Genomic DNA, 24,902 nt, shown 5'->3' on the forward strand with positions numbered 1-24,902 from the left:
CTCTTAGTATAGGAGCGAACACGCCGCTTTCAGCTACGGCTGCTGAGTGTTGGGCCTTGGCTCACTGCAAGTGTGCGAAGTACAAATGTCAATCGCCCTATATATATCGGCCTATATATATACTTTATAACGCCGTAAGTGAAGGATTGTGTAAATCATCACGAGTAGAGACAGTATAGTGACTAGTGATTTTAGAGGTTAGTAACAGAAGATCCATGCGAATATTACTTGCAAATATTTATATTTCGCGAAATCGTTTCAAACTGCATTCGAGTTTAAACTTTAAACTAGTAAGTGTAATAACAGTTACAGTGACTAATACTAGTGGGTTTTGAGGTTAGTGTAGGTGAATCAGGATAGGTGATATCAATTCTGGGTCAGTTGATTTTACAAAAAAAAAAAAAAAAAAAAAAAAAAAAAAAAACAAACACTACCTCTGCAATTTGAGTTGAAGAGTTAGAAGAAAAGGAAATACTTATGCACCTTGTTGCAGCTGATGAAAATGTACTCGTGCACTGTATCAAACTGTCATTTTCCATCTATCAATAATAAAAGTAAAGATTTATCTGGAGTGATTCGACTGTGCATAAAATGTTTGGATCTTAGCAACATATACTTGGAATTGATAAGCTGGATAGTATTTAAACTGCTATGAAAAATTAATTGGGGTATTTCAACTTCAAGTTGATGTTCGAGCAAAAACTTTTTCAGTATATGCTGAACGTGATGAATGAGCTGACCAAAAATAACTTTTCAAAAGAACAATCAATGCAGTGAATCTAATTAAAAATGTAAACGCTTATGAAGTGAACTCTTGAGGTTGAGTAACTCGTTGTTCTTTGGGAGTCGATAATAGGTAAATTTGAATATCTTTAGCTTTACCATTTAATATACTTCATTTAATTTACTGGTTACTGGTAATTATTTCACAGAAATTTTGTGTTGAATACTACCACAGAAGATTTAAATAATTCTTCGCATAGAGTTCATATTCAATGTTTCTTTGTCCCATTGGTCTAGTAAGAGCTCAAATAAACAATTATCAGAATTGCATTCTTCACATGGCTGTTTATGTGGTTATTAAGAAAAGTTTATCCTAGAGTGTAAGTTAGTTTTTCCACCATTAGATAGCTTTATATATGAATTAACGTATTTCAATAATCATTTCTTAGATGATATGTAGAAGAGAAGGATTGCACGCAGACATCCAAATGGTCCGTTCTTCTATATTTATTATGGGAGTCAATGTCATTAAATTATTCAATAGTGCTTCTTGTTGCTGCATAGAACACACTTTGGATCGAAAGATGATACAAGAAGTTGAATGCAAACTTCTCAAAGAAAGAACAACATGTGTGATGTATTCCATTATGAGCTTGAAGTTGAAATTTTTTCACTGGTAAATATATAATGTAAGCTACTCAGAGGCTTGTATATAGAATGATTCTATACATACAGCGATAATACCAGACATTACATATTTTTTAGGTCAAAGAACAGCTGCAGTGGCTTCATTGTACGTGTTATCATTGAAAACTCCTAAAATTGCTCGTCTTGCCCTAGAAGTCACTTAGATAAAAGGCAGCTCATGTGGCATTCGATGAAGACCAACTTAAGACTATTGTGGATGCTCTGATAGACCTTCCTGGAGAAATTAAAGAAGGTTCACATTGACACTAGTACAAGTCACTCATCATCAAAATGTAGCTCACATGTATGTGTGTCGAAGCTATTTGATAATGTTAGTTACACTCCTCAAAATCAATAAACACAAGGAAAACTCTTAACAAGGTTAGCAATACAATGTTAATAGAGTAAAGTGAGTAACAAAATTAAATTATTCATTTTGAAAATCAATTAATGTGACAATTAATCAAGAATAATTTTGATTTTTATTAATTTACAGAACTGCTCATCAAATGTGCCACATTCGAACAATTTTCAATGAGATTGGAAAACCAATAAACTCTTGCCTCATGTCAGAGAGTTAGTCAATACAGGTAACTGCTGTTAAAGTTTCAGAAAAGGGGACAGATGTTNAGAGCCTAGGGACTCTATTGATGTGGGATGTGGGGTACAGACCACCTGCAAACGAGGCGCCGCTGCGCTTATAATAAATGTAGCGTAAAAGCGAATTTCGGGATTTTCAGCTTTTCGGCGCGAACGTATAGTGTGGTAGTGCCGTGCGCGCGTTATATACCACGTTGACGCACGGCTCTCGTATAATTTCTCGTTTTATACCCTCTGTGCTCTCTCCCTCTTTTTTATACTCAAACGACTCCGTCGTCGTACCCAAATATAGCTAGCTCTCTCTCTCTCTCTCTTTTCCTTCGGTGCACTCGTGCGCATACATTTAACGAAATCCCGACTTTTGCGGCTTGCAGAGGCGCGCAGTGCAGCACCGAGGAAGAACTACAATATGAGTGATATATACGTATATATATCAGCACGCAAGCGCGCCAAACTGCGCGCGCGCGCGAGGCGCTACATTAGCATATGCATATAAATTAGGCTAAATCGACGAGATTCCACCGCAGCTTTATATATCATCATATAAACGAAAGAGAAAAAGACGGACGAATCGGGGTGTGCGCGGACAGTTTTTCGGTTCGCTGCTGCTGCCGCTGCTGCCGCCGCCGCAGAGAGCCCCGCAAAATCCGCTTAATCGTTCGGAACCAATCTTCCTTTGCGTTTAATTGTCTTTCTCGCCGCGCGTTTTTAATTCACTTTATAGTGACCCAAGCGTCGCCTCGTGCGTGCGTGTCTGTATCAAAAATGAAATGCAAATTCCACCCCCCCGTGGAAAAGTTAATAAAGCGAGCTTGCGACCATATGCACCGTCCGAACGATTCATCCACGCGCGGCAGGGCGTGCGCGCGTATTATATCCCAGGTATTTACGAGAGAGCCAGCAAGTTCTATTTATACATAAGCTATCCCCCGAAATCCTCTGTAAATCTCCTCGAGTCTAACTTGAAGCTTCCGAGCTTTAAGTCTCTCCTGTTCCTCGCGCAGACGGGACTACAATGTATTTATATAACAGTTTGGCCTCTCTCTCTCTCTCTCTCTTTTACTCCTCCTGCTCTCTTGGGCGTGTGTGTGTGTGTATGTGTGTACTCGGGGCATCAAACGCGGCTTTCAACTTTTGTGTTATCTTTGCCGATTGTGATTTGTTTCGGGGGCCGCGTCGATGTGTACGACGCATATATACCTATACGCTTATCACACCTCTATGCCCGAGTTCGAGGTATTTACGAGAGAGGGAAAGAGAGAGAGAGAAAGCGAAAGAGAAGAAGAAGCAGCAGCAGCAGGAGAGATAGGTGGTCGTGCTGCTGCGGTGGTTATGCGGTTGCTCTGCCAGAGAGGATAGAAAGTTACGCGCCATAAGGGAGAGAGGAGGAGGCGGACGAGGAGGTAGGAGGATCGAACGCTGAATAGTTCATCCGTGGAGGGTTTTAAGCGCGCCGAGAGAGGAGAGAGAGAGAGAGTTTGCCCGTGTAAAAGATGGCCTCGTGTCTCTCTCTCTCTCTCTCTCTCTCTCTCTCTCTCTCTCTCTCTCTCTCTCTTTGCACGAAGCAACTTTTAGAAAATCGATAAATTTTAAATTGTACGTTAGCCCAAATACTCGTTTCCCGTATATAGAGCTTTTAAAGCTCTCTATCCGTTTCTTTTCTCGCGATTGATCAATTTACGCTCGCGCTCGTGTCATCGCGCCGACAGATAGAGATAGAAACAACTTCGATATGGTCACACGGTATAAAAGTCGCTGTATATACGGTGTGTGACAAATAATATGTACAAACTTTTTTCTAGGCAACAGGCTGTACCACATACACATATTCGTGCGAGTGGGTGCGTGTATGTGTGCGTGGGTGTCGTGTACGCGGTACAACGTGCATGTGCGACATTTAATACGCGATATTACGAAAGTTTGCAACCCGCAAACCTCTCGGATGAAACACGGACTACGTGTGCGCGCGCGCGCCTATATGTATCATATACATGTGCACTAGTAGCAGCAGCAGCAGCAGCATCGTATATAATACACAATACCTCGCCAGGCACACATTACGTGTGTGGATATCCTGACACGGAGTTTTCGAGTGTGTAATTGTGCGGCTATACAATAGGCGCAGAGCACGCGCGTACAGGTATCGAGGTTAGTAGAAGCGATGCTTTACAAGATGGATACGATTGTGAGCGAGCTTTTTTCTCGGGTGGCGCTCGGCGTAAATTATCTATAAGGCGTGACTGATTTACGCCCAAGATTTTTTGAAACTAAACTTCGATTTTTATTATTATTGGCATTTAACTCTGGTAAGAATGGTCAGCATTAATAATGGACTGATGACCAAAAAATAACTATTTGAATTTAAAGTATATTTAAATTCACTGTCATTAAATGATTTGTTGTTGCCGATTTTCTCATTACAATTATATGTTGATGAAATTCAAATGATCCGAAAATGATCAATTAACCGTTTCAAAAAATGTAGATACTTTTCAATCATTTCAATCCTCCACCGCTAGATGGCGAACACTTTCAAATCTGTAAACCTGCAAGTGCCAAAGTGAAAATGTTTTTATAAGTAACTGTTTCATCGACCAAAAGCTAACTATACAAGGTTGAAACTAAGAGTTAATACTCAATATGGGCCGACGTGTCGGTTGATCAACCTAATGATAAGTATATTTTTTAAGGACATTTTATTCTGAACTCTATAATATCTCAATCAATGAAGCGAAATCCGTGCCGCACGAAACTCGACAAATTTGTTAAAAAAATCGACTTTCGTTTTCCCTTGTTAATGGCGCTTCATGTCACATCTAACACTTACATGAATTATTAATGATTGCACATTACTAGATGCGGCTGATATTATAAATTAAAAATTCTTACTTGCTATAGTATACTAAAGTATTTACAAGGAACTCTTTACAATGTGATTTTTCGTTCAATATATAGTTCGTCGCACCGCTACACACAACGAGGCGAAAAGTTGAGCAACTCCTCCAAAAAGCATAATGTTATATAATCCATAAATACCTACTTTCCTAATGCAGTAAATATATAGTCGCGCGCACGAGTACCCGCGCACGCCTCCTGTTTTTCCAAACTTTTCATTAAATTATCAATTTCTGCCTTCGGTTTCGCTTTTACTTGACTTGAAATCTTCCTTGAGTATCTTATATCGCGCTACTATCGCAACGGCGCGCGAGCGAAAGTTCCGCGACGCGTGTCTATATTATACATGAACGAAGCTGTGCTGGCGGCAAACTTATCATCATATATATGATTCGAAATTATTTCGAGAACTTCAAAGCACCCCGTCGACGTCTTCATCGTCGTCGTCGCCGGTGAAAAGCGAAACTCATAAACATCCCTCTTTGACGACGATTTGTATACACACATAATATACATCGTGCACGCGCATCGATGTGAAATGCGTACGGGTATACACGAGAAAAGTCACGCTGATAATAATACAAATTTCTTCGTATTTTTCTTGTTCCAGATGTCGCCGACTAGAAGAAGAAATCTCGTCGATCTGAGGTTGTTGATCCTGCTTCTGGCTGTGCTGAACTCCATCGCCGGCGAGACTGTTCATTACAAGGTAAGAAGAATTTGTGCGCGCGTGCATGGGGTGAGCTAAGGGAAATTTTCATTCTCAAACCAGCGGGGTGTATAATTGATCTTGATGATCCGTCGAGAGCTGCTCAGTGCAAAAGATCTCCTCCTCCTCCTCCTCCTTCTCCCAATGTATTTCGAATTTTCTTATCTATCCTCGCAGAGTCCGCTCGTTCGAATGAAGATTGATGAACGCAGAGAGGGAGAGAACGAGCTACCTGCGGTGACACGCACAGTCGCATTAGAGCAAAAAACGTGATTAATTGGCACACTCAACAAGATATATTTACGAGTCGCAGTGAGAGAGAGAGAGAATAAGAGACGAAATGTTGGAATCGTACGAATTTTCTCTTTATCGCGTCATAAAATAAAATTCATTAACTCAGCGTATATAGTGCAGGGCGAAAGAGAGAGCGAGGAAAACTTCTACCTCGAGCAAAAGAAAATTTTGCACAAAGTTTACACTATTTCTACCGATAAAAATCAAATTATCTTCCCCCCACCGCGCGTGCGCTCGCTCTATACACTCGCCGCCTTATAAGCATTATCCAAATGGAAAACATTAAGATAGCTGGGGGAAGAGCGCGCGCTGCTACTTCCTTAATTCGGTTCATTAATTTTACGGTATTTCCGAAGCTGGAGCATCGATTTTCACCCGCGGCCTAATGCTTTCTAGCTCTCTCTCTCTCTCTCTCTTTCTTCGTCGCAAGACTGACCTAAATTCAGCGGCGCGCGTGAAAACTTTTACATTTGAATGTTCGGGATGATCGCGTGCACGTATAAGGAGTTAAGCTTTTCTCCCCCATGTATGCATCGAAGTAATGGCGTGTGATTTTTTTTTACTCGCGACGCTCCAATACTCCGTTTATACTATCTTAATACTCGCGCTATATTTAAGCCTCGAGAAAGAAACGTTAAAACCCACCCTGCGCTAGCTTTCCGATATAGATATACCTTGGCTTCGCGCAGCGACCTTCTAATTACTTTTAAAGTAGCAGTTGTCGTGCGCCGATGTCTTTTGCCTCTCTCTCTCTCTCGCGACTTCATTAGTTTTACGCGCGCTCGACTAAAGAACGATTATATTATTTATACGTGAATTTTGCGCTCATTTCGGATTTCTAGCTCGCGCTATTATTCATGTCGCACTTACCGCCCGCACACACTCAGTTTTGATTGAGCTTTTAAAGAAATTATTTTAATATATAAGTGTAAAACGCGCTCCTCGGTTTTATATCGTATAATCGTTTTGCTTTATCCGTTAATTTGATTTGAGCTCGATTCGTATAGCTATTAGTGCGTATCGTATTCAACCGAGTCAAACCCCGAGTATTTAGGCATTCCTGCGGTGACGAACGCCGGAATTCGATCAGTCGTTTGATGGATACAGAAAATAACGAATATCCCGGATGAAAATTATTTGGTTCTTGGACAAAACGCGATTTAATCGTGAGCGCTTTGCTCGAGTGACTTGCAGAACTTATTAATCCTAGTGTATCATACTTGAAAATCGTCCATTCATTAAAATTATTGTATTATTATTCGATTTGGTGACATCTGCTCGATCAGATGTGTATACAACATCAAACACTATAAGTATATAAGGTCACTGAGTTTATAATATTTTACTATGCTAAGTTTAATATTAGTTATATATAGCTATACTAAATAATGTAATATTTTGTTACTAATAAAATTGTATTTTGACTTATACAATTATTTTCATTTTGACACTTTTAGATTCACAGATAGAGGTACTCGCCATCTAGTGGTAGAGGCTTAAAGTATCAATGCATTTAAAGTGGTTGAAAACTGGGCTAAAGCTTATAATTGTATCCGAAAAATCGTCACTTTCAGCGTCCACCACCAGATGGCGAATACCTTTATCTGTAAACTGAAAGTGGCAAAGTAAAAATAATTGTATAAGTCCAAAGCACTGCTTTACGAAGCTCAAGAATAATCGTCAAAGAATATTTCATTACGATACGATCGATTAGTCGGCCACGGACAAAATTTATAGCTTTGATAAAAATTGTATAGGCCGAGGTAAAGAGACATTTTTTTTGACGGCGTACAATCGTCGTTTCTACGCTGCACAGCTTGAGACTTCGAGCTTGAGGTACTGTATAGATAGTGACTGGCACGTGCATTAGTGCTCGAAATTTATGTTTCAATTTTATCCTTGCTGAAGAGAGATAATTTATATAAGTATATATACGTGTGCGTTATCCCGACACGACATCTTTGCCCCGGCTACCGACTTTTTAAAACGTAATTTTCTACTGCTTTTGAGATGAAAATGAGAAATGATGTCTCTCTTACGGAAAATTAATTCTTTCGACATTGCTGCAAAATTTTCGTTCGCGTATAAAATCTAAAAGCCTAAACGATATCATTGTGTCCCTTGCCGTGGCGCGCGGATTATGAACTTACCCGCGCGTTTGAATATTATAATTTCATCTCTTACACTCCTGTGTAAACGAAAAATTTAATTAAGTTGACGAAATTGACGAACGATGCCGCCGCGCGTGCAGCCGCGTACACGAGCTCTAATATAATATTACGTTATCATAATTAAAGCGCTGAATTTTTAACCGGAAATGATGAATATTGAAAAAGCCAACGTCATACCTATGGGCCTGTAACGATCATCACAATAGAAGCCAAGCCTCGTTGAAAAAAAAAGAATAAAGAATCTTCGTCTTTTCTTTGACGCTCGTATAAGTGCGTTAGCCGATATTCGCGCAGGGCTCGAAAAGTTAATTTAGGGACGAGCACGATAAAGATGGCGAGCGTGGAAAAGTGCACGTGGCCGAGTCGAGGAGGATAAGGGAGGGAGTGAAAAAAAGAGAGAGAAAGAGAAAAATTAACTCACCGGGGAGTGACAACTATTAAAAGTAAAGGGCGGCCCACAAAGGCAGAAGAGAAAAAGAAAGTATGCATTCAGCGGAATTAACCCTGTCTATGAGCGTGTGCACACATACACACGCACGTATATACGAATACATCTATACGAGAGCGCGAAGAAGCCTCTCTGCATCTCTATCTCTCTCTCTCTCTCTCTCTCTTTCTCCCTGAAAAGTCACTTCGCGCGCGCCCCGCGCTGCATCGGTGCCGCACGACTCTTATCTCCTCGGGGATTTGCATTAGCCCTGTGGCTTATTTTATTCTCCCGGGCATGCGCTTACGCGCAGGTATATATGTATAGTCAGTTTGTATATACCAATTTTTCTTTGGACTTGGTCTTTTTTATTCATCATAACCAGCGTGACTTCCGTGTGCTTTTTTAAATGTATAGTGAAGATAAAATTATGAAACATTTAGCACGCGGTATTTTCGTTAATTGACCCATAATATGCAACGAACGAACTATTAGCTCGCTTCGAAGAACGTGAATTCTGACTTCTTTTCAAGTGGCTTATTTAATATTTATTCAATACTTTATCGTCGGCTGTAGGATTCGAGCTTAAAAAAAAAAATACAAAAAAAAACGATTTTTACCGAAAAAAACAAAACAATCTCTATGCACGCTAACAGAATTACCTCAAAATTCTGTTAAACTAAACTGTTTTTATGTCGTTTTTTTTGGATTTTGTTGAATACAGTAACGCGCGCGTGAAGAAGCCGTTATTTCGTACAAAAAGAGGGTACGATTCGTGGCAAACACGATTAAAATATATCTTGAGGCGTTATATAGAATTCATTACAAACGAGATATTGCCGGTTAGGTACAGTTTATCCGATTTTTGTTCAAATATACATTCGAAACGCGAAAATTTTGCGCGCTCGTGCTCGAAAATATTGAAATTACATTTGCGAACCGCAAAAAAAATAAAACGAAAAGCTCGCGAGCTTATATTATAAAACGCAAATAGATATACAGATATAGAAACTCGGGCATTTATCTTTCGATATACGAGCGAATGTACCACACGTACTATATATGCATTTTATCTTCTTATACGCGCGCGCGCGCGGGCAGGAGAGCTCTAGTATACCAGAGCGCGTACATTCAGGAGCGCACCGAGCGCGAGATAATATAATATTAGCTCGAGGCTATGCACTACAATGTATGCATTTACACCCCGGCACGTATATAGATATATCATACATAAAGTGCCGCCGTGAACATGATCGCGCGATCCGCAGAACTCTTTTTGCGAATCTATTCGTATATGTATTGATATTTCGTTTTGCCCGGGATCGGAGAAAAAGATTACGCGTATATAATGTATAACTTATATTGCGGCTATTTGCGCGCGCTATAACAAATTTACACTTTAAACGGCTACTCGTACTACACACCGCGATCAACAATTTCTTTCAAATACAGAACTTTTGAACGCTGATGTTGCAAATCTAATTTAAACGCCGCGTTGAATTACCTTTAGCATCGGATGAATCTCTCTGCATACATCTCGAATCTATCGAAGTCTAGAGCGTACACAAGTTTAACCGTATAAAATACTCAATGTTACATCGTCTTCGGGATAATATTTCACGTACCCTGCAGGGGGAAGGGAAGGCATCGAAATCAGTTTGAAATTTTCGAAAAGTTATACATACACATCGGGACTGCAGCGCGCATTAGTTTTCCTGCTGCAAAACGAATTTACAACGATTTTCTAGCAGCAGCGCCGAAATAACCAGCGTACGTGTACGTGTACGGCGTGTGTCAAGGCGCAGGAAATACATCCAGTTTCGAATATCGTTGACTCGCAATTTCCGACTTACGGCGCGCGCGCGCGAGCGAGCTTCAAGGGAGTGCGCGCACAGCGACGACGATTCACGAGCAAATACACGTAGCACATATTATATATATACGTATATATACACATAGTGTCAAGTCAAACTGTCGCCTAATTGATCGAAGTGTACGAGCTGCTATAGAGTAGGGCACACTGAGGAGGAGGAGGAGGGAAAGGGTTGAGAGCTTCGTGCTCGCAGTAATAGAGCATAATATATATTGACTTCGGGGACGTTTGATGGAGAGTGCGACGAGATCGGGCGAGGACCAGCACTATATATACACGACGTGTGCATTCTCCAAGGCGAGTGGAGAGTTGTATCTCCATTGACCCCGCGCGCAGAGTTAATTGTACTCAAAGACTCGGTTAATGGAAAAAAATACCGTGAAAAGAATTATTACGCAGTCGTCTAATTTCGATCGTTCAAGTGTGAAACTATACGTGTATAACTTCGTCCCTGCGACATTTCGAAATTTGAAAATCAAATGCGCAGAGACGAAGTCGACGCGAAAATAACGAGCGCAACAATATATCATTCGAATGATAATATTCGACCGAGGGTGTAGAGACTTTCCCCCGCCGAATATACGCACATTCAAATTCTATAGCGAATTATAATTCTAAATGCGTAGTGCTCGTCCATCCGGCACCCTTCACGCTTGATCTTCAAACGTACGGCCATGCGAATGGTGCGCGCGCGCGCATAAAAACCTCAAACTCTTACTTGACAGTAAAAAGAAAAAGCCGTGTATTATGCAAGGACACATTTTGCGGCTGAAGGAGCCAAAGGTTGGGACATCGTCTCTCTGTATGAGTGTGTGTGCGTGAGCGACGACGACGAAAGGAAGGTCTGGGCAAAATTTAAAATGTAAATTAGATTAACCGGCGCGCGCAGCCGCAGTGAAACCGAGTTAAAATTCCCTTTGCCACCGCGCTCTCTACCGTGTGCCACGAATAGGGCGCGCAAGCTCGTGCAAGCTCGCTCGAGCCCTATACTGCCGCACTACTTCTGCTGATGCCGGAGACTCGCCATGTTTATATATCTGCGTAAAATCGATGGGCGCTGATATTATACTAACAAAATTTCCTCGAAAGATGCCCCGGGTTCGCTGCTGGAAAAGGCCTTTCAACGAATGATAATCGCTGTCGCGCGCCCCTGCGAACACACCAACAATTACCCCTGTCCTACACGTAGAGCCAGCTCGACTATTCTGTGGCGGTGGTGGCGATCCTGCTCCAGCTTCCTCTCGTCTGGCCTGGACATTTAAATGCAAAATTTGCGTTTGCTTTAGCCCCGCGCGTATCATTATAATGAGAATCGACGTGGTCACGTGCGAGCTCCGTATAGCTGGAGCTAGCTCTAGAGCCTGCGTCGAGCTTGCGCATGTGTAATTAATCAATCACGTCGTCTGGCGTTGATCGATTTTGCTTTATTTATTAATACATATTACATTTCGTTGTACCGGAATAATGTATGCTACCTGCATATTAAATGACGCTCGATTATTTTTTTTTTTCTTTATTATCTCATTTAACGAGCTCGACGTATGCGCATCCACGTGCTCCGCGCGCGTATGTGTACATAGGTATATGTGTAAAATATACACGTGATAAAATGCATTATGCATTCTCGTTCGACTGCGCGCGTTACGCGGAGTAAAAGTTGAGAGCCGTGTGCTGTACAGCCTTTGCAAATAAGTGAAAAATGCTCCAAATTTAAATTGGATCTCGATATTCGTTTGGTGCGCCACGTATGGTTACGCTAGCGCGTAACGACGTTCGACGTATAATTTTTATATATTGTATTATTATATTAATGACTCCATTGTGAAATGTGACTGCGCGAACTCTTAATGAAACATACAGAGTCGAGCTCTCGGAATCTACAAATTGAAAATTAAATTGTCGCCTCCGTGCGCGCATTATTGATATTTCCCCCAGAATAATAAAAACGATAAATTTTTCCACGTAATCCTCATAATCTGCCATGAAATTTACTGTTTTCTCCCAATTCATTTCAAAGTTTCTACACGCGGACGAAAAAAAGCAGGTAAAAAGTCTTTCGAAAACTGTCGTATTTTTGCTGCGTGCAGCTCGAGCTCGCACGCGAAGGCAGAGAGCAACGCGCGCTAGTCCAGAGAACAATGAACTTTTTAAATATTCATAATTTCAATTTTACTTTCCGTTGGGCCAATCTTGCTTGCGGTAAATCACTCGAGCTTATAAAGCGCGAGACACCTCCTCTTCATTTTTTTATTCTTCTTCCAACGACTGTCGACGACGACAACGACGACGAGGAGGAGGACGACGACACACGTACACGCACACAGTGCCGCGCGTCTCTCTGTATATAAGCCGACTATGTACACTTTTGACGTCGCCCATGCATTTTTCCCTTTGTCAATATTATTTCAGCCATCTTCGTTATTATCATTACTCGCGTGACTCCATTCTTCGCGTATTCTTTACCGCGATTGTAATATTTTTTTTAAAGCGCAAGTCAAATTTTTTAAAGGAATTGAGTGGTCTTCAGAGATAACAAATTTTTAGATAGATATGTGTTACAAAATATTGATGGCTGATGAAAGGTTATCGTTTATTCATATAAAAGCACAATCAATTTTTCGTGTTTCTTTGGGATCTAAAATGTTATAAATAATCTACTTTTATGTTGTTGAATAACATATTTTTTTCAACATTTTTAAAAGTTGAATGGTGGGTGTTTTTGTTTAAGAGCTCAGAATGACCCACATATAAATCCGAAAGCTGTATCGCTTACTGGCGTGAAATAAACCTTTCTTTTCTATTCCTGGAAGAAGAAAAATCATGTGGTTTCGACGAAGCGCACACTCGACCTATATCCAACCTCATGTGACACACTGGGGTGAAAAAAATATTTAGATATAGATACTCGAGAAAAGAGAATGAGGCGAAGAGAGAAAGAGAATGAAAGAATCACGCGACATACATTTTTGCCGAAATCGTTGCCGTCGTCGTCATCGTCACAGTGATACGCTAGAATAAACATTCCAATTTTGCATGCAAACACCCGCTCGAGTGCATATATATATCCCCCGCCGGTTTCCGACCTCCAACGTGCATGCGACGTCAGATACGTAGAAAAGCAAGGAGCTTAACGTCGCACTACGTAGCGAAGTATTCGGCTTGATACCGGCAGATAAATATAACGAATGACATTGACATAATAGCGAGAGAACAGCTGCCGCTGCTGCAGAACGTACGATGCATCCACTTTGATGCGCATTCGAATTCGTGCTTATATAGTGACTTTTTCCCTTGAGATGGGGATGCGCGGGTATATATATATATACGTACATAAAGTACACGTAGTTGCAGCGAGGCCGGAATTTGCATCGGCGCGCGCCCGTTGCAACTCTATCCGATGTACTACGCGCGCGCTTGTGCAGCCGAGATTCGGGGAGAGAGAAATGTCGCGCGCACAGCTACGAAAATTATGTTCCGTGACTGCACCGTCGTCTACGCCGTATATTCCTATTATACATATCGTAAGGGGGGGGGGGGGGGGGGGGGGGAGTGNGGGGGGGGGGAGGGGGAGGGAGAGATTTTTCAAAGGGTTCAAATATCGCGTTGAAATGTGAGAAATTCGTGAAATAGATTGCGCTGAATTTACGTTTAAAATTCGTGGCGCGTCAACGTCTATCTAACGACTCTTGGTGATCTTCGAATTAGAGAAGCAGAGAGAGAACGAAAAATCTCTAATAAAATCAAAACATTATAATCGACGTATTTATTGCGTGATATACGAGCAAAAAACTTTAAAATTAACGACGAGACTCTAGCAGACTCTGCTCGGCTTCGGTGGAAGCTCGCAGAAGAAGGCGAACTTGTGCAGGCAGTGCACGTCGTCCATGCCGCCTTGGCGCAGAACGGCGCCGCAGTGCTGACTGCCGCCGAAATTGTCCGGCTGTCCGTTCCAGTAGGTCGCGGACCAGGCGGAGTAGCCGGTCGCGTAGAGCGACTCGCCGAATACCGTGACCCACTCGCCCTGCTGGAAGAGGTCGTGAATGCCGATGAAGGCCTCCTCGACGTTCACGACGTTCTTGATGGTGGACGCCGCGTTCCACAGCATTTCCATAAGCAACTGTTTACACGGAAAATCGTCAATTTTATAACAATTATAAGTGAATAAAAAAAAACTTACGCTCTCCTCGGCTTGCGAATTGATTATGGCCAAATGGGCACCCTCGAGGGTGCATATCTTGCGAGCGTCGTTCCACTGCTTTCCGTTCGTGTGAAGCTTGTACGTGCCGATGCCGGGCGTGTGAACGTAGTCCTCTCGTATCGCCGTACTGCTGCCGTTATTTTTCTGATCGACGCTCTTGCAGACGCACTGGCAATCGGTGGTGTCGATCGCGTTCTCCGCGTCGGTCAGCCGCGTCGTGTTGAGATCCACGACGAGCGTGCGATTGTTGCCCGAGCACACGGTAACGCGATCTATCGCCGTGTCGGTGAAGGTCGAGCGCGCGCCCGGTGACGCAATTATCATCAGCAGAAAGAAGTTTAGAAATAGAGGACGATTGCAATGTTGTCTGCGTAGTGGGAACGAAAATACGTAAGTGTGAGTGCTTTATTATTTTCACCAATCACCATTAGAAATTGAAATTTTTGCCTTACCTTGGATGAAACATCGTGAATACGGATTCTCGGTGCGATCTTTTCTATCGGAGAGCGAAGCTAAAACTGAGTAAATTGCATTGGGCGACCGATGATTAGATCATTCATTATGACATCGATACTAGTAGTTGCGATTGTTATTATTACTATCAATGAAGATGAGAACTTGTTTTCCTGCATGTTTTAAACAAAAATAATATTTCTCGCTACTCTGGGTTTTTAGCGAGAAATATCGGTATTTAGCTTGTTTCCTTGTTAATAAAATGATTAGAGAAAAATATAAGTTTTATTTACTTTTTATTTTTACAATTTAAAAAATCAGGATTCATTTTTTGTACTGCGACAAATGAATAACTACTTTCAATGAAATTAAAAAATGCAAAAGCGGTTGAGTTTTTCGACTACGTGCAGTCACGATCAGTCAGAATTACGTTCAAAAATATAATATCGTATATTAAACTTATATAAAAATGACAGTTGTGCGGATAAAAAGTGAGCTGAATGAATCATAATACATGTAATAATAAAGCATTTTGAGCCCTCGCGAGCGAGCAATTAGCAAGTGAGCGGCAGCTCACAGAAGAAGGCGAATCTGTCGCGACAGTCGACGTCGTCCATGCCGCCCTGATTGATGAGCGCGCCGCAGTGCTGGCGATTCTCGAGATTGTCGGGCTGTCCGCCCCAGTAGGTGGCCGACCAGCTCGCGTAGCCGGTCGCGGCGAGCGGCTCGCCGAATATTGTCACCCAGTCGGCCTCCTTGTACAGGTCGTGAATGCCGAGCAGCGCCTCGTCCTTGTTCAGGCCGCCTCTGATCGCGCCCTCCGATCTCCGCATCATGTCCAATAGTTTCTATGGGATTAAGTTATAAAAAAGAAATAGATATACTTATAATATGTCGAGCGATTGAACGTGTAGTCACTTACAGCCTCCTCGGCCTTGGAATTGATGATGGCCAGATGAGCGCCCTCCTCGTAGCAGATGCGCCGCGCCTCGTTCCACTGCTTCGCCTCGGTGTGAAAGCGATGCGACCCGATTCCCGGCGTATACACGTAGTCGTCCTTGTAGAGATCGGCCGCGGGTGACGTTTGGCACTGGCAGCTCACTCCGCCGCTGCCGTCCTGCCTGCTCGTCAGCTGTACCGAGATCGACTCGTTTTTCGTGCACATATTGAATACCAATTGTCCGTCCTGAGAGGCGGCCGCCGCCGCGAAATGATTTTCCAATGCCAGAAGTAGCAGCAGCGCCGATACGAGGCTAGAGATCGTCGATTTGGATCGCATTTTTTCGCTGGCTCGAGTGCGGTAAAGTAGCGCGAATTAGGAGCGATGAGATACGGGTCGACCTGTTTTTTTTTTGGAGTGCGTGAAAAATCATTATCTATCGATCGAATATCCGATATTCCCATTTTGAATTTTTTTCTCTATGATCAAAAACTTATAAGCCTATCTGTAAAATAATTAGAGCTCGACTAATAAGCTTTGGGGTTGCACAATCTGTATGCAAAGCCCGCCTCTATGGTATACTTACAAAGATTACTTGCATACATATTTTAGCAACTAGGTATAAGTAGTTGGTACTGCAGAATTCTGCCTTAGCACACATGCGAATGTACGCTAGACTGCACACACATGCACGCGTACGAGCCACAAGCATGTAAATCTCTCTTCGAGCAAACAAAGTTTAATCATAATATGCTCAAAGTTGATTCTCAAGCTTTTAACGCCTCTACAATAATCGTTCGCTTTTCGCGTGGCTGTATAATAGTATTATAACAACAACGCGGCCATTTCGGCGCTTCGCATCTTCGCATCGGCGTAACAAGGCAATCGAAGTTAGCCGTGTATCAATTACTTCTATCACGCGAACATCGTGAAACGACGAACGCGCTTGTAATTGCCGCGACGAGGAAAATACGCGTCGTGCATTGCATATATCTTGTATGGATAAGTCGAGAACTGCACGATAACCTCGCGAATATGAACTTGATCGCCGCGTACGAACTACATTAACCTCGCGGTTTTTGCCCGTGCAACATACTTCTGTACAAACTATCGATCATAATTATGGTAAAATCGCTTACCTGTTCGATCAATGCCAGCAGCAGCGGCGAATCGTCATGATCGAGACCTTTTTTTTGTACTTCGCGTGGCTCAACAGTCGTACACGCGTATCGAATGTAAAATTCTGACTGAGAATTTAAAGGCGAAACTATGCGATATGCACGCGAGAAAAATTATTATCCTCGAAAAGAGGAGTGCATGACACAAACCTCGGGAGCGCGTGTGTCGTGAATCTCCGAGGCTTGCAGGCGATACTATATATACGCGCACCTCGCAGCAGGCAGGCAGGCAGGCATTCGTTCCTTGTGTGCGCTCGAGCATCTTCCGCGCGCGAATACCGGTTTTCCTGCGCGCGCGTGAGATAATTTCTCATTTTTCATCTTCATCTTCTTGCGTCTTGTTTCTTCGCGAACGTATAAGCAATAGATATATCGAGAATGCAGCCGAGTAGATTGCATTTATAGAACTCTCTCGGCACACACACTCGCGATTTACAGCGATCGCAATGTCGCACTAATTAAAATTAATTCGAATGAAATAAGTTGTACGATCTCTCGCTTGATTCGCATTTTTACGAAATTTTATTTTCCATAGAAAAAAATGTATAAAAATTATAAAGTTCAGTCAAACGTACTACAAGTGATTATATAGTTACACATTTACAATATTACATATTATTTGGTATAGATGATTTTAGTAAAAATAAAAGTACAAAAAAGTAAGAAGAGAATGGCACAGAAAGTACTTTGTCGCTATACTACCACTACTACTGCTAGTATATACGTCGGGGAACTCGAAGAATCAGTGAATAATGTAAGTCATGGGTATTTCGCAGAAGAATGCGAAAGACACGTCGCAATTCACGTCGTCCAGGCCGCCGCTGTCCTTCATGAATGCGCCGCAATTCTGATTGCCACCTCCATTGTCGGGCTGTCCGCCCCATTTGTCCGACCAGGCTGTGTAGCCGGTCTTGTAGAGCGACTCGCCGAGTACGCTGACCCATTCTCCCTCCTTGTAAAGATCGTGAATACCGACGTAGGCCAAGTCGGCGTACGAGGCACCCTTCACGGGGCCGGAATTTTGAAATATGTCGCGCATCACCTATATATACATACGTGTAGCGGGACAGAGACATTATTAAATTCGTACTCGTGCTCGTAGGATTTTCTCTGTTATTTATATGTATGAAGCATGCGAACTCACGTGAGCCTCGACGAGCGAGTTGATGATGGCCAGATGGCCGCCCTCCTCGTTGCAGAGTTTGCGCGCCTCGTTCCAGGTGGCGGCCCTCGTGTGCAGCTTGTGCGCCCCGACGCCCGGACTGTACTTGTAGTCGTCGCGCATGTGGCTGGCGTGCGCCGGACTCGAGTGGCACATGCAGGTCATGCCGTGGATCACGGGGGTCGCGGGGGTCGTGGCGGCCGAACTGCTGCTGCTGCTGCTGCTACTGTTGCCGTAACCTCCTCCACAGGGGCAGAGATTTATCTCGGTGCTGGGCGCCGGGGACGACGACGACGATGCGGCCTCGGTGGTCGTGGGACTCGACCGGGCCAGCAGAGCGCACGCGAGAACGATCGAGGCTTGGATCAGCATCATTGTACGTTGCGTTCTGTGGAAGTAGTAGGCAAAATGTTGAATTCTTTATGATTGATTGCGCATGAATGTATGTATACGATGACGAAGCCGCGCACGGAAGAATTAGACAAAGGAAAATGAAAGTTACGGGCGGAGTGGCTGTTTTGAGATTTGAATATTACAGCTAGTCGATCGAATACAGGCAGATGATCTATATCGAACTTTTAGAAGTATTTAGTTTTAACATATATGTACCCTTCATACTTGGAGTAAATTATTTGAAAATTTCCGATCAAAAATAAGACTGCGGAAAGTATCGATGAACTTTGCCAACGAGAACTCTTGGAATAACTCGAGTGTTTTTTTTCAACGTGGCAGACGAACAAACGCGATCGGTTGCAGTTTATTTATTGAAAAACAATCAACGCGCTTCCAACGAGAGAACAGCACAGAGCACTCCACGCCCGTTAACGAGGCTTTAATGAAAACCGAATAAAATTATCACGATCGATCCTCGAGCACAAGCAAGCAAGCAAGCAAGAAAGAAGAAAAAAAATAAAAAAATAAATATTATCGCACTGAAGATGCCTCGAGATATATAGGGTAGCAGTCTATACGGGCTGCAGTGTATACAGGCCACTATATAATATGATGATGTCGAGCTAAACACACACAGGCGTTGCACGCGCTAGAAGAGAGACTCATCGACTGACGGCTATAACAGAGCGCGAGCTATTATACACAATGTGTAGCGTTTGTGTATCTGAGTGTGTGTGTGTGTGTGTGTGTGTGTGTGTGTGTGTGTGTGTGTGTGTGTGTGTGTGTGTCGTCGGCACGCAGGATACAACGTCTGTTGCTAGTCCATGTATACACACGAGCATATACACACGCGCATATAAACATATCTATATTTATAGACGTGGAGCGCGAAAGGGAGGAGAAAAAAGAAGAGAGAAAAAAAGAGGAATAAGAAGAAGCTTTCTCGTACATATGGGTCATTCTCCTAGCTTTTTGAAAAAAATTGTGCGTGGATCATTTTTGAAAAATTGTTAAAAAAAAGATGTTTTTTGGCAATGTGAAAGAGGACTCATTGAGAAACTTTAGAACGCAATATTTTTTAGAGTTTTTTCAGAGTTGTATAAATTAAATTGAAAGTTTTCATAATGCAATTAAAATAAAAACAAATTCAAGGCTTTTTCCGAAAGACTCGAAACAACGGAGTTACAAAATTCAAAGTTATTACGGCATTCGAAATTTGTATTATTTTTCGAGCTTTTTCTCGCATCAGTCTTATGCTTACATGAATTTCATCATTAGGATACTTAAAAACTTCTAAAAAGTGTTCTGATAATAAAATACTCAGAACAAGGCCTATGATTTAAGCACTGCAGTGGGTTTAAAAAAATTATGAAATTTAACAAAAACGTATTTGCGTTGGCCGTTGATCTGATACAAGAGGCACTGTACGAATTTTATTCTTCTTTACTTGGCCTGAAAATACAAGACTATTAACTTTTTTAAATTCCAAGAATGAAAGGACAACAATATAACGAACACTTAAGTTGATGAGAATTTGTTGTTTTTATTAATTTTTCAAAAGGAATAAAAAAGAAGCTAATGAACATGCATAACCTTATATGGCTGTTTTGGAGCTTAAAAGCAGACATTACATTTGTTTTTACCTTTTTTTTATTGCCCTTGTGACTTGGGCCTGCAACAGCCAAGCAAATGTTACATAAATCTTTATCAGTAAATGATTCATCGATGATCATTTCACAGCACTCAAATGACCCATATAGTATAAAAGCTGACTTTGAACCATTACGCTTGGCGTGCCGCGCGCTCCGCGTTCGCTCTCTTGAGCAGCCGTGGTAGCGTAGATCCTCAGCCTCCGCGATTTCATAGTATAGGTCATCATCGTGCTAACGTATATCGTACCAATAAGAACGTATACACTGCGCGCCACGAAAAAAGCGAGGAAAAACATATCTTCCATTGTGTGATCCACGAGCTATCCATATAGCACTTGCCGTGTATGTGCTTTACCATTGAGCGTATCCTCGACCGAGTCAATGAAACACGCGACTTTTTCGTATTGCACATTTGCTCATTGATCTTTCGCGTGGAATTTTGTATGCGTGCAATGCGTGTCTTATCGCGCGGAAAAGACTGCGCAAATTTTTCCGGAACTCGAGCGCGCAACGCTCGTGGAGAAACGAGAGATGACAAATACGCTATACTGAATTGAAAGAAACCAAACTGCGCGACGTTCGCTAGGAAGAAAGAGAGGGAAAAAGAAAAAATCGTCGTTTTGAGAGCACTGCGTAAAATATGGTAACCACATGGGCATTTCAAGGTCCCTCGATCCGTTCGTTCAAAAGCGGTTAAGTGGAGTGTGTTCCGGAGCGCACGCATTTATGTATGTGAATGATATATACAGCGGCGCTTGTACACTTGCGTTGAATTACTCCATCTTTATGTATACACGACCATTTAATTCTATATTCAAAACAACAACTCTCGGACATTGGAAACGAAGAGCACGAGGCTTTGACGTTTGCTCGCTAGAAATGGACTCGTCTGCGCCGCAATATAACCGCCCGGTCAAACGTGATCGATTCTGAAAACTACGACGACTCATATCTCTGCCTTTAATAGGATAATAAACGTTATAAATAGCCAACAACGCGGCGCGCATGCAACTTTAAGCTATTGCCCGTACTGCCCAGCTCGGGCGATTCGACGACAATATTGGAAATATCATTCGATAAGAATCGTGGTAAACGAACGTACTTTAAAAAAAGAAAGAGAGAAAGAAAAGGATGACTAGCCCTGAAGCACGGGGGATATAGAAGAAAGAAGAAGAGAGAAAGAGAGAGCATTTTTCAGTATAGCAGCAGCAGCGGCAACAGGGCAGAGGGCAAGAGAAAAATTCTGGCGTGAAATATTCGAAAGCAATATAAAAGTGCCGTGTTTCGACTCGGAAAAACGAGGCCTTTTTTTTAATCGCGTCGCCCACCCGCTCGCGCGTGCGCGCGTACACTTGAGTTGCTGCTCTTACTACTTGGGCTGCATGCTAGCAAAAAAAAAAAAAAAAATATCGACGAAAATTCTTCGGCGACTGTCTTGATATCGATTCTGAAGAGCTATATACAGTGGGGCTATTCGCTGCCTTCGACCGAGAGTTTATTTCGATATAAAAATGTGCGGCCCGGAGTACGCCCGAAGAGTATACGATATAAGAAAGGAGCAGTTGTTGCACACGCGCCACGCTCGGTATCGTATATGGATTGTCCTGATCCTTGAAAACTGATATGACATCATGCGCACTTCGACCAAGATGATGCAGGCGTTTGTTCTTTGTCAACTCGATGGATATTAAAATAATTGGGTGGCAATTTTATTATCGCTGTATGAATAACAGCGAATTGATTCGTGACAATTTTTTCATGCTCGAAGATATATACGCTTTGTGCCCGGAGCAGAGAACATGGCGTTGAAAAAATTAAAATGAATAGAAGAAAAAAGATGAAAGCGTCGCCCGGGAGCGCAACAGAAAAACGAGCTCGCGTACGCGCGGGTTTCATCAATGCTGTGTCTTTGATGCAGTTTCCAGGATTTATCTCGCTTCGCATTAACGAGCTATATGTACCGCGTTATAGCCATTAGGATTGCGCGCCGCTTGTAAGAGCAGCAATTTTATAAAAAATTATTAACTCGAGAGAAAAAAATGTATCATTTATTTACGTGGGAAATGAATATTTTTAAAGATAAACAATTTTTTTCATTTGCGAAAGAGCTTGTAAACAAATGCAGTGATAATATTGCGCGGTGGTATATTAATATCCGTCAGATTTTGAGAAAATTGCACATTTATTCACATTTATTCGTTGTCGATAATAAACAATTTCGTTTCGCTTGTTTTTCTCGTACATCTCTGGAATTAAATTTCAAAGAATCGAATTCCGCAAAAGAACGCGTATATAGAAAATACATAATGCGTATACAACGACGCGCATTTCCCAATTCATCCATTTTCCCTCACGGGGGATGGGAGCTAAATCTTGCCAAGACGGTCCAAAGCTTATGCTAGCTTGGGAAATCGAAAAGAAAAAAAAAAAGGAGGGAAAAAGCAATACACGCGCGCTCGCGCGCACACACACACACACAGCACCGATGTTTTTTCATGCTTGCGCACACACACGATAATACAGAACCATGGTTAAATTGGATTACCAACTCGTCTCGAAGATCAGTCTAGTAAGCATGAGAGAAAGAGAAAGAGAGAGAGAGAGAGAGAGAAAGTCTGCCTTCTTATGGCGTATACTAGCTGCACAACTCGCAGTCGATCGGTCATGTCATTTCAGTGAAAAAAAAAGAAAAAGAAAAAAGAACGGAAAAAAATAGTCCCTTTTCGAGCTCTGTCGCGGAAAAAGTTCATCACTTTCGTTGCCAAAGTAACCGGGCGAATACAAAGAGGGAATTAACGAAAGGTAAAAAAAGAAGAAGAAGAAGAAGAAGTGGATGACATGTAATACCCAGACAGAGATGAATTTAATTCGAGTGAGATATTTAAAAAATGAAAAACGCGGGCGACGTAGGTAATTGAACGGTCTAACCACGGCACAGCGCTGTATACTTGCAGAGAGCAAACAACAGCCACGGGGGAGCGCCCGGTGTGTCGCTGTAAAAAACAAAAATATCAAGAAAAAATAAAGAAAGAAAAAAGTGAAACGACGAGAGCAACGGTAGCTCCGCGCGCAATTATTACAAGCAAGATGACGTTTTATAAAATATTCGAATACGAGGGACGGTATTAGCCTCACAAGCACACAGCTGCCAGCAGTCGCGTCGATATACAGCGCGAGGCAGCCGCTGACACTGCCGCCGACGCAAGCTGCGTATCTTCTTTGCATTCGTGATGGGTTTATTAAATATTGTCTCGTACGCCGCGAGAGTTTACTTATTTTTTTTTTTTCATTTTTAATCACGCCAAGGTCGTATGATAAATCCACTTCCCTTTTCTGCGCGTCGTGGTCGACGTATCACGCGCATTCCCCCAAGCCAATGTCCAACCCCACGACGCATCATTCAGTATTTTTTTCACGTGAAAATCTCTTCCACGGATTTCACGTACGCTCGAGAGCTCGCGATGTAAACGTACGAATAAAAATGCCAACAATATATAAAATCCCTTTATACCGTATCCCAGGAAAAGCAATAAAAGTAATAGTATACTTACATCAGTGAGAAGAAGACTCGGCTACATATATCTCACTGTAGAGGAAGAGAGTGCCTGGCGTATAAAATGTAGGACACTGCACCTCGCACGAGCGTGTGTGTCCGTGTGTGTGCGCGCGTCTATATGTGAGTACGCCCCGTCGATGACCATCGGTGCAGTCGCTGCACAAGCTCTCGGAGAGGAAAAAAGAAAACCGAGAGAGAAAGAGAGACACGCCGGTGCTTTTGTTCTCGACAGCCGGCTCTCTTTAAGCGAAGCTGACGAGGCTAGTTGTCTCTTCTCCGCTACACACTTCTGGTCTCTCTTTGCTTCGATCATTTTCCAAAGTAAATTGTTTTTCTCGAGCTCGGCACGCGGAACTAGTTGTCCTCTATATATACACGAATGCGGTGGTATAGATAATAAAATAGCCGGATATATATATATAGCTGTATAGCTCTCGATCCTAAAGCAGATAAAGAATTTTTCCGGAAAGGTCTTTATCCCGATGAAAGTGACGATTGTTCCTTCACTTTATCTCGCGGTGCACTCTTGCCGCCGCTGTAATACGATATACAGAAGAGACGAGTCTCTTTTTACATCGGCCACGAGCGCTAACTCGATATGTGCGCCCGGAGAATAATGCGATTCTCCGGGATGATACATAGAGATACCGCAGAGCTGCAGATGCAGTTCGTGTCAGCTGGGCGCGCGCACGTTTTCTACTTTTAAACTAATTCCTCCGCATTTATACCCCGCGGGAGGATGTTTCACTCCGACTGTTCGTAATAAATTGATGCGCACTTTGGTCGAACGAGGAATTGAACGACAAAGAAGTTGACGAGTTGAAACCGACGAACGCAGAAAATATACAGTATTTTTTGCAATTGAACGCGAGTATCGAATCAGCATGCAGCGACAGTGGATAAAAACCGAGATTATTACCGTCGTCGAATGAAACGAAAAGACAACATTGTATTACGAGCTCGAATAATATGTAAACACACGCGGCAACAT

General features: G+C 42.4%; 4 protein-coding genes across 11 annotated transcripts in view; 1 reads left to right on the forward strand and 3 right to left on the reverse strand.

Moving 5' to 3' along the window:
* Positions 1–24,902, forward strand: part of LOC106653825 (follistatin-related protein 5-like) — a 170,711-nt gene that overhangs the window by 132,141 nt on the left and 13,668 nt on the right. For all 3 annotated transcript variants that reach the window (XM_023462726.1, XM_023462728.1, XM_023462727.1), the window contains one exon: positions 5,516–5,614. In XM_023462726.1, coding sequence (XP_023318494.1) covers positions 5,516–5,614 — 99 coding nt within the window. The remainder of the gene's footprint in view (positions 1–5,515; positions 5,615–24,902) is intronic.
* On the reverse strand, positions 14,128–15,105 carry LOC106657395 (hemolymph lipopolysaccharide-binding protein-like). The gene is made up of 3 exons (XM_014378912.1): positions 15,030–15,105; positions 14,557–14,944; positions 14,128–14,496 (listed from the first exon to the last, which is right to left on the reverse strand). Exons 1-3 carry the CDS (start codon positions 15,041–15,043, stop codon positions 14,191–14,193), a joined length of 708 nt encoding a protein of 235 aa, XP_014234398.1. The 5' UTR covers positions 15,044–15,105; the 3' UTR covers positions 14,128–14,190.
* Positions 15,265–17,323, reverse strand: LOC106657439 (hemolymph lipopolysaccharide-binding protein-like). The gene is made up of 3 exons (XM_014378976.2): positions 17,110–17,323; positions 15,953–16,371; positions 15,265–15,878 (listed from the first exon to the last, which is right to left on the reverse strand). The coding sequence occupies exons 2-3, from the start codon at positions 16,307–16,309 to the stop codon at positions 15,585–15,587; spliced, it is 651 nt and encodes a 216-aa protein (XP_014234462.1). The 5' UTR covers positions 16,310–16,371; positions 17,110–17,323; the 3' UTR covers positions 15,265–15,584.
* Positions 17,628–23,944, reverse strand: LOC106657400 (hemolymph lipopolysaccharide-binding protein-like). 6 transcript variants are annotated; one of them, XM_014378950.2, is made up of 3 exons: positions 23,907–23,944; positions 18,293–18,698; positions 17,628–18,190 (listed from the first exon to the last, which is right to left on the reverse strand). In XM_014378950.2, exons 2-3 carry the CDS (start codon positions 18,683–18,685, stop codon positions 17,891–17,893), a joined length of 693 nt encoding a protein of 230 aa, XP_014234436.1. In that variant the 5' UTR covers positions 18,686–18,698; positions 23,907–23,944; the 3' UTR covers positions 17,628–17,890. The 6 variants fall into 6 exon arrangements, with proteins under 6 accessions (XP_014234436.1, XP_014234451.1, XP_014234427.1 ...); XM_014378965.2 differs by lacking the exon at positions 23,907–23,944 and adding an exon at positions 20,347–20,388; XM_014378941.2 differs by lacking the exon at positions 23,907–23,944 and adding an exon at positions 19,339–19,372.

This window comes from Trichogramma pretiosum, unplaced genomic scaffold, assembly GCF_000599845.2.
Source record: "Trichogramma pretiosum strain Unisexual culture from Peru unplaced genomic scaffold, Tpre_2.0 scaffold1, whole genome shotgun sequence".
Lineage (NCBI taxonomy): Eukaryota > Metazoa > Arthropoda > Insecta > Hymenoptera > Trichogrammatidae > Trichogramma > Trichogramma pretiosum.

Coding starts and splice junctions, on each gene's coding strand:
- LOC106657395 (XM_014378912.1), bottom strand. Junction 14,497..14,556: donor ATTCGCAAGCCGAGGAGAGC/GTAAGTTTTTTT, acceptor CCGTGTAAACAG/TTGCTTATGGAAATGCTGTG.
- LOC106657439 (XM_014378976.2), bottom strand. CDS start 16,309: ATGCGATCCAAATCGACGATCTCTAGCCTCGTATCGGCGCTGCTGCTA. Junction 15,879..15,952: donor ATTCCAAGGCCGAGGAGGCT/GTAAGTGACTAC, acceptor TTAATCCCATAG/AAACTATTGGACATGATGCG.
- LOC106657400 (XM_014378950.2), bottom strand. CDS start 18,685: ATGATGCTGATCCAAGCCTCGATCGTTCTCGCGTGCGCTCTGCTGGCC. Junction 18,191..18,292: donor ACTCGCTCGTCGAGGCTCAC/GTGAGTTCGCAT, acceptor ATGTATATATAG/GTGATGCGCGACATATTTCA.